This window comes from Callorhinchus milii, unplaced genomic scaffold (genome assembly GCF_018977255.1).
Source record: "Callorhinchus milii isolate IMCB2004 unplaced genomic scaffold, IMCB_Cmil_1.0 Scaffold2, whole genome shotgun sequence".
NCBI lineage: Eukaryota > Metazoa > Chordata > Chondrichthyes > Chimaeriformes > Callorhinchidae > Callorhinchus > Callorhinchus milii.
In genome coordinates, this window is record NW_024704743.1 from 21,846,263 (window position 1) to 21,856,022 (window position 9,760).

At 44.2% G+C, this 9,760-nt stretch overlaps 1 protein-coding gene across 1 annotated transcript in view; it reads right to left on the minus strand.

The window, feature by feature from the left end:
* The window catches only part of gpr158a (G protein-coupled receptor 158a), a 193,917-nt gene extending 185,274 nt beyond the window's left edge, over window positions 1–8,643 (minus strand). Inside the window, exon 1 of the mRNA XM_007889712.2 lies at window positions 7,653–8,643. Within this exon, the coding sequence (XP_007887903.2) occupies window positions 7,653–8,584 (932 nt within the window). The 5' untranslated portion in view covers window positions 8,585–8,643. The remainder of the gene's footprint in view (window positions 1–7,652) is intronic.
* Between the last annotated feature and the right edge of the window lie 1,117 nt (window positions 8,644–9,760).

The following is a 9,760-nucleotide window of genomic DNA, read 5'->3' on the forward strand; positions in this document are numbered from 1 at the left end:
TGGTGTCCTGGTCAACAATCCCCCAAATAAATTCATTTCATGGACAGTCTGTGTACATTGCTGTGTGCGAATGGACTGCCCCATTCGCCTACAAATTCACAGTCATTCCATTCAGAATAAATCCTGTGAAGCGCATTGGCATGTCCTTCTGATGTGAAAGGGCTATACCAAATGCAAGGATTATTTACTAATATAAATTATTTGAAAAGGGAATTTAATCAGGGAGACCTGAACCAGAGGTGCCAACCTTCGGATGAGACATTAAACTGAGGCCCTGTCTGTCTTTCCGGGTGTAAATGTTAAAATTCTGTGGCACTATTCCTAAGGAGGAGTTGCATCCAGTTTCCTGGCCGACAATGCCCCAATTATAATTAATCTTCATGGTTGTTAATGGTGGGACATTGTTGTGTGCAAATTGGCTGCCACATTTGCCTACTGAATATAGTCACTACTTTACAGTACATCAGTGTGAAGCGCTTTGTTCTCCTGACGTGAAGGACACTAATAACAAATACAAGATTTACCTTCAATATTATGATGATGCCATGAGCTCTACCTTGCTCTCCTAGTAAAAAATAGTTAAAAGCATAAATTTGCAGTTGTTACAACAATATAACATTGATTGAACATTGGACAAAAACAACTAGCATTTATATAGTGTCCTTTACGAGGGGTAGCCCGGATCCTCCCCCACCCACCCCTTCCAAGAAAACAGTCTGTATTACTGGTGTCTGATATTGAAAGAAAACATATACTACTACTAATAATAATAATTATCCGTGCAGTACTTTATTACGTTGTCAAAACGTTTCAAAATAGTTCACTGGATTTGACTTTAAGTGTAAGTTACTGTGCATTTGTCGGAACAATTGTAGGTGTATTTTTCTGCACATAACAAAATGCTTGCAGCCATCAGGATGTTGTGTTCTTTAATAAATCATTCTCATTCCCAATTTCTAATTTTCCATTGTATCTTAGTTCTGCAATTCTGGATTTTGTTAGCTCCTGGAAGACATTACCTGGAGTCTGAGTTCGTGGACACACATTCGTACATCCAGGCCTGGAATCCACCTTGATCACCTTGCAGAGAGGCAAACAGCTGCTGCTCAAATACGGCATCTTCCAACTGGTGGAACCATTACTCAAAGGGAAGGGACATGTGTCTGAGTTGCGGACAAGAAGATGGTGGCAATGCCCTCACGGATTTCACGGTGAGCTGTGTTGCCCACCGGGATGCTTGGAGGGAGTTCCTGCTACCTACCTAGTGAGTGCTCAAACCCGCTCTTGTCGGATGCCAAATTACCAACCAGTGACTATCCTCCTTGGGGTAGGGGGGAGGCTTAGCAGGGTCTCATTGTAGCTGAACTGGCTCCCAAGTGACATGTTTGGCAATGGAATGACAAGCCTCTGTTGCAGTCGTGGTAGTCCGGTTCCTGAGTCAGGAGGGTCCGCAGTATTCCAGGACACTACTGATGACACCTGGCTCATTGCCAGGACCTGGAAGGGCAGTCAAGTCACTGGGGGAAGGGATTCATCCCACTCAGCTCCTGTTAACCCTGCAAACCAAAGCTCTAACAGGTTGGGTGGTCCCAGGTGGACAGCAGAAACACTTACCAGACAGCAATATAATAATATCAACAATCCTTGCATTTGATGTAAGTGTCTTATCAGGTCTTCGAGAAGTCTCAAAGCGCTTCACAGAATACTACAAAGTGCATTGACTTGCAGGCAAAACATGGCACCCAATTGTGTACAGCAGTGTCCAACAAACAGTCATGGATTGAATGACCACATTTTTTTAATGGATTAATATCCTCGGAAAAGTGACACGCCAATTGACTAACAACCAGGTTCCTACTTACTGCTAGGTAAACAGGTGTGTGGAGTAAGGAAACTTAACCAACGTTTTGCCCTGCCAGGAATCAAACCCAGGGTCCTCTCTCTTGGGAGGCGAATGCTTTAAGCACTACAATTTACAAGCACGAGCATTTATATAGCAGCCTTCATGAAGTATAATGTCTTGGAGCGCTGCACAAGGACGGGTTTGCACACCAAACAAGGAAGAAGGTACTTAGATTTCCGTTTCTCTGTCTATGCTCAACACGTGGAATTGTTTTGAAAAATACCATTTGCAAATTTCATTTCCGCTGCCGAATTTTAAACAACATTTCTTCTATTGCAATAATAGTCCTGCCCCTCAGCCAAGGGAAGGTGGCAACAAGAACTGCTGAAGACAACAAGTAGATTATATCATTTCTGGTGCCTCTGTGCTGCTGAGGAAAACACCTCTCAAGCTGGGTCTCAACTCTTCCTCTTGTATATCTTACAGCGCAACCACTGAGCTCAAGTCTATCTATGGTTTCTGTGGCAGTAGTAAAAGCATAGTTCCTGTCAAAACACATTGAAAAGCCTCAAACACCTTTGTGGATAACTATTGTTAAATGAAATTATTCTTTTTGTAGGTAACCCTGCAGCCATGTATACCAGCTAGTCCCATGAAATTTTTGTTTTTGGGTTCAGCCAGGTGTCTGATACCTACAGAAACCCATCACCATGCTTAAGAGTATCCAAACCAAGCTAAGAATTCCATACATCACACCTACACATGGAAATCCCAGAGACAGATTGTTGGAATGGAATGCACCTTGGAGGGATACATTTTGCTTACCTAATTCCGGATAGTATTGGGAGCGGGTTGGCAAGAGCCAAGGCTTGGGGACCCCAGAGTTCGGGTAACTCTGGAGACTAACCAGCTAAAATCGCATATCTTGCCATTGATATCGCTGTCTGGCAAGCTTTCCCACTGCTTGTCCAGCTAGGACCACCCTGCTTGTTAGGGCTTTGGCGTAGGGTTAACAAGTGGGATGATTCCCTGCTCCTACCCATGCGATGAATGAGCATTTTTGTTGACCAGGAAACCGGGATAAACTCCCTTTCCCTTTTTGAATACTGTTGCAATATCCTTAATGCCCTTCTGAACAGATAGACAAGACCTGGGTTTAACATTTCATCCAAAGGACGATGCAGTGCTTCCTCACTATCAGCCTTGTGTGACTTTTGATTTAAAGTCCCACCTTCGGCTTGATCCTTCAATCTTCTGACCCAGAAGCAAGACTGCAATCAACTAAGTGTATCATGCCATGACATGAATTAATCAATTGTAACTGCGGACAAAGAAACAGTTGACTGTTGTAATTCAACAATGTTAAAGAAAGTACAACATAAAAGGTTAAGTTGAAACACAAATGTTTGATAATAAAACACGCAAAGAACAAGAACATAAATATTATGAATCTGAGGAATGGGCAGAGAAGTAAATTGAATGGGTAGCACCTTCACAGAGCCTACGAAATGTAACAGACTGAACAGGCCTCCTTCTGTGCTGTAAATCTAAGATTCCATAATGTACTTTTTCAGATAAAGTAAGTCTTTATGCATTCATTTTTAAGTTTGTATTTAAAATGCCTTATTTTAGCCCTCCGAGACTCTGGCCCACGTGAAGGGCACTATGAAATGCAGGTCGTCGTTGTCTTATCAAGGACTGAGTTCACGAACACTTCTCTCATTTCTGGTACCTGAAATTGAATCAGATGGGGAAGTGAGCTTCCTCATATTCCCAGCTGAGGAAAGCACACTGAAGCTACTGGGGCTGTAGACTGGATGATCCAAATGAAACAATCACAGCAGAGAGACAGCTGCGGCAGCTGGAAAAAGGGAGTGTATGACATATTAGTTGTAATAACCGACTGATTGCACTCAGGGGATTAAAGTCTCCTCTTTCTGTCGGCTGCAAGCGCCTGTGTTAAATAGATTTGGGGACCTCAGTCCAAGCTCCTCATGGGTGCTGGTCTGTAGTAAAGAACAACCCAAAAAGTGCATTGAAATGACCATCTCACATTGTGAAGCCATTGAGTAAGGCTGATAATTGCCACAGTAGAGGGTGCTATTCTAATAATAGGGTTAAAGCACATAAAGGTAGAAATTCCATCCGCATCTACAGATTTATCTTTTTAGGAAGCATTTTTGAGCATCAAAAATTTTGAAAGTTCCTAAATATGGCCTTGATTTTCCAGTTTTCTGTAAATTATTTTAAGAACCACACAAAACAAACCTCAAAACTAACAGTGAATTCAACAATTGGCCAAATTCTGGATGCTCTGAGATGTTAAGTGAATAGAGAAAATCTAGACCTAGTCGGGACTTCTCCGTTATTGTTGGGGCACAATAGAGAAATGTTCACTGAGCATCAGAGCTTGTTATGCCTGCGTTATGAGAGTATTGGAAAGTGACACTGGATACACAATGTGGGAACATACAACATTCTCCATCACAGATATCCCTCATCCTTTGCACAAAGCAAAAATCTGTCACTGCGAGTTAGGTTCATGAGCTCTATTTAGTTATTTCCAACCTCATTTTGTAAGCAGCTGGGCACAAACTGCAATAGGCGTGTGTTCACCTTGCAGAAATCAGAAACTGGTGAAAAGAGAAATATGAACATACAACAGTACTTCAACACAATCCATTCTTAAAATATATGGAAAGTCAATAATGCAGTCATTTTACAGTAAATCTTGTGAAACGCTTTGGGATGTTTTCCTGACGGGAAAGGCACTATATTAAAACGCTTTTGAGACGTCTTGAAGACGTGATAAGGCACTATATCAAATGCTAGGATTATTATTACATACCAAATGCAAGGATGATGATGATTATTATTAATATAAACTCAGTTGCAATTGATTATTGCAAGGACTCTGATATTCTACAGTTCCCAAATTTGACGGTGGCTCCACTCACTAACAATGAACACAGGCGTATTGGCAGAGGCTAGAAATACACAGATTATAAAAGATACAGAGTGTAGGCTGTCATCCAGTCTATGGATTCTGATCACTAACAAACAACCTAGGCTTAGTTAAAACTTGGTTCTTGCTGCTTATGTAATCAAAACCCTCTGGTGATATCACCGCCCTTGAAATCCATTCAGTATCTTCTACATAATTCTGCTCATCTGCCAGTAACTAAAATAAACATTCTGTACTCCTACATAATTGCAACTATTTGGATGTACTATTGTTTTCCACGGAACTTATTACCGCGCTCTCTCGAAGGATTGTTTACTTTTTTTCTGCAAGCTTCTTGCGGAGTGAACACTCCCACTGCTTTGTCGGGGGAGGCGGGGGATTTAAATCTGCTCCTCATCAGAGCAAGCTTACCCACTGCAGCTGAATTACTGCCCCCCAGAGAGAAACAGCGCTCAACTACCCTTCATTTTTCCACCAGTTGGTTCCCTGCTTTCAGTGGCAATGGATATTGCTTCTTATACCAGCCTTATATACCTTATTACAACTGTTCATAGCACAAACTTGTGATCTCAGGAAACAACTATGTTACAATTTCAGGAATAAATCTATTATTAACAGTACTTATTGCCATTCCACAGCATGTGTCCTTATATTGTACTATTGTAGTTTCTATAAATTATACTGTGGGTACTGTAGAATGATCCGTAATTCACAAGCTATGAAGTATAGACAGGTATTTGCAAACTTCCAAGACACCGTAAAACAGTCATACCGTTTAAGCTACACAGCAGGCTATTGAATAAGATGATCTGGTTTCACTAATCTTTTGTGTTTCTTATTTTGAATATCTCAAACCCACAGACATATTACAGTCAAAGTATGACAATGGTGTACACTGTGAGTACCTTCAAATCCAACTGTTGGGGAGTGATAAAAGCAGCTTTAAAACAGTGTTGCATCAAATCCGAATGAAACTCACAAATGCCTGCTAGGATTAAGACCCTGTAACCTTCTGCCCAGCTGTCTATTCAATACCTGTAAGACTTCTTTCAGAATGAACTACCTAAAGCGGGATCTATTCTGGATTTAATTTACAACGCAAATTGAATACCTTGTTTTAAAGATTATGATGACATAATGTCACAAACTGATGAGGACTAGTCATATCGCTGTTAAAGATTTCAGAATGGATTGATATAAACTGAGCAGTTTATTTCAAAAAGGTATTTTCGAAAAGAAGAATGATGAAAGAGACACTATCGTCAAGTTCAAAAGTGTTTGTTTTCTTTAAGGGCCCTGAAGCAGTGTGTGCGCCGTGCGTACAGTGCTTAGTGAGTCAGCGTGAAGATGTGTGTTGTGACTGCCAAGAAACTGATCAGGGTACATTAGTGAAGACCACATCTCAATCACAGTGACGTCAATCACCCATTGCCGGGAAACGCTCGCTACCTCACCTTACAGAAAACAATCCACTGTATAAATAAATCAAATTCATATCGAATAAGGTATCAACGACTTTACATCAGCCATTCGGTTTGGATGGTGTTTAATACAATGGAAGATTGTTTCCAGAAGTGACACTATTGCAACCCGTTTACAAATAGTTTGAATAAATTTGTGTCATATCACAACACCCAAATCACAGAAACAAACTGCAATAATGCATAGATAGTAAACAAAGAACGACAAAACTTCAAATTTCATATTAAATAAGTTGGAATAAAACAATATCATTTGATCCATCCTGTAGTTACCACCCCCCCACCACCCCCAACCCCAAAAAGGCACCCTCTCAAATTGAGTAGAAGGTTACAATTCAGTTCTTCCCTTGAACCTCGAGGTGAGTTAAGTGGTTTTTTTTTGTGTGGGAAGCTGGAAACATTTCCACAGTGTCTCCCATGAAATTTTTTAATGAGGCTGCAAGGCCCATTATTCGGACAATCTCTTAAGGAAAATGAAACTAGATGGAAAGCGTGATGCCTAACTCCTATTCATCTATTGCTGTGTCAACCTTAATAACAATATAAAATAATAATTCTTGTATTTGATATAACACCGTATCATGTCACCGAGACCTCTCAGAGCATTTCACAGGAATTCTGTAAAGTGCAGAGACTGTGTATTTCGTATGTGAATGTAGCAGTAATGTCTCACAAACAGGCATGAAGTGAATGATCACATTTATATGGTGAATTGATGTCCAGGACACCTGGAGAAACTCCCTTCTATTTTTTAGTAGTTCATGGGATCTTTTACATCCACCCAAACAGGCAGAAAGGACCTCATTTTAATCTCTCATCCAAAGGATGGCACCTTTGACACCCTGAATTGAAATGTCAGCCTGGACTATGAGCTCAAAGTCCTGATGGGGTTTGAACTCATAACCTGACTCAGAGTTCCACCAAATCAGCCAGGATAATACCTCGAATGTTTTGTCTTTGATATAAATGCTCAGTTACTCTTTGCTTGCACATATGACACACTTTGTTCCCCGTTTCTAAAAGACCTTATCGTCATATGAGGCAGTGTATTTAATTCTGTGAGAATAAGCGCTAAGGTTTACTGGCTTCTTTAAAGACGCTGCTGTGCACAATTGGCTGCTGCGTTTCGCCCACAAAATACACAGTCGATAACTTTACAGTATATTCTGTGAAGCCCTTTGAGCGTCTCAATGATGTGATAAGGCGCTCTTGCAAATGTAAAGATTATTGTGATTATTTGACATGACCAGGAAGATTTATTTTTGCATGAATCCCGCCAACCCCTGAAACCAGGTAACTTTGAAATCGCCCCCAGTTCTGCTTTTTTTTATATAAAAAAGAAAATGATCTGTAAAGAACTAACCTGAACTCGGGCTTGAAGTCTGGCTTCAATCCGTAAAAGGAGGTGGAAAGTGTCAACAACCAGCGAGGGTTGTATTTTCCATATTCACATTCCAGGAAGGGGGGCGACCACTTGATGTGAGTTTTATCCCCCAGGTACCTCTCTCCTCTCTTCCTCATGGGGGAATGCATCGACCTCAGGTCATCTTTCACAAGCTTCCTGTAGAGGAAAGAGGCCGGTGATCGCTGGGACTTGAGCTGGTGAAACCAGTCGCCATTCACCGTGGCGTTGGTCAGGCGGTGGGCTGTGGAGGACAGGTCTTGCAGGAAGATCTGGTTGTCCACCCTGGTGGCTTGAAGGAACACTTGAGGAGGGCTCGTGAACGGCTGGGTATTGAAAGTCACCACAGCTCTGTGCACCTTGGGGTCACCCTCAAGAATGCTCCTCACCAGGGCGTAGTACCACTCCATGTCCTCCTTGATGGTCATCTCCCGCACGGCGTTGGTCTGCAAGATCATGTTCAAAAAGTTAGAAGCATGGACCATGGTGTCCTGGACGCTGCGGAGAGACAGGTGCAAGTTCAACGAGCGAGATGCCGCCTTCAAACCTGACAGCTGGTACCTCTTGGTGCAGTTGGCACGGTAGAGGTTCGCAGGGTCTCCGGTGTGGAGGAAAGTCCAGATAGGAGTGGGCAGGGAGTCGCCAGGAGATCTGAGCCCGGTTGACGGGATAGGTGGCCGGTTGTAATCGCCGGGCTGGTGCTGCTGCTGCTGGAGGTGCTGGGGGTGCTGGAGGAGGTGGGGGTGCTGGAGGAGGTGGGGTTGCACAGATTCCCTTTCATATTTGCCCGCTTGCTCTCTCGGAGAAGCTGCGGGTCCGCCCGAACCCTGGCTGGACCCAGTGGCGAAGCCAATGTGGATCTGCGAGAGCAAAGCCAGCAATAATACAGCCATAGCTTCTGTGTCGGTCAAGATCTCGGGCTGGCTGGCTGGCTGGCTGGCTGGCTGGATGGCTGGCTGGCTGGCTGGCTGGCTGGCTGGATGGCTGGCTGGCTCGCTGGCTGGATGGCTGGCTGGCGGCTGGATGGCTGGCTGGCCGGCGGCTGGTATCCCCGGCGAGGTGTCTTGTCTTGTCTCTTGTCTCTTGTCTTTTAAAACACTTTGAAAACAATGAACCCTCCCTCACTATTATTGCAGCAGTGACTGAGGTGAGAGGCGGCTCAGAGGGCTGTAAATACACACAAACACACCCCCCCCCCCACACACACACCCACACCCACACACACACAGAGACCCTACACACACACACACACCCACACACACAGAGACCCTACACACCCCCTACACACACACAGACACCCTACACACACACCCCTACACACACACACCCTACACACACACCCTACACACACACACCCCTACACACACACAAACCCTACACACACACACCCCCTACACACACACACACCCTAAACCCCCCCTTCCCCACACACACACACACACACACAGACAGCGACGCTCTGAGCTGAGCAGCTTCACATCGTCCTCTCTCTCTCTCTCTCTGAGCGATGCTATAGTTCGCTGTTTACATCTCCATCCCTTCCGATGGCATTGCTGTCTGTCTCCTTCCCTCTCTCCCTCCTTCCCACTCTCTCTCTCTCTCTCTCTCTCTCTCCTTCACTCTCTCTCTGTCTCTCTCCTCTCTTATCCCCTTCTTTCTTTCTTTCTTTCTTTCTTTCTTTTATCTCTTCCCCCCCTTTCTCACTCTCTCTGTCTCTCCTCTCTCTTATTCCTCTTTTAGCATCTGAAGATCCTCCCCAGCAAGAAACCGTTCAGGATCGGGACCGGGGAAGGTTTGTGCGCTGCAGACTTTCTCACCGTCTCCATCCACATCCAATATAGCCCCACAGCCCCAACCACAGCCACAGCCCCCAACCACAGCCCCCAACCACAGCCCCCAACCACAACCCCCAACCACAGCCCCCAACCACAACCCCAACCCCCAACCACATCCCCAACCCCCAACCACAGCCCCCAGCCCCCAACCACAGCCCCAACCCCCCAACCACAGCCACACCCCACAGCCACAGCCCCCAACCCACCCCCAACCCAGCCACAACCCCAACCAGC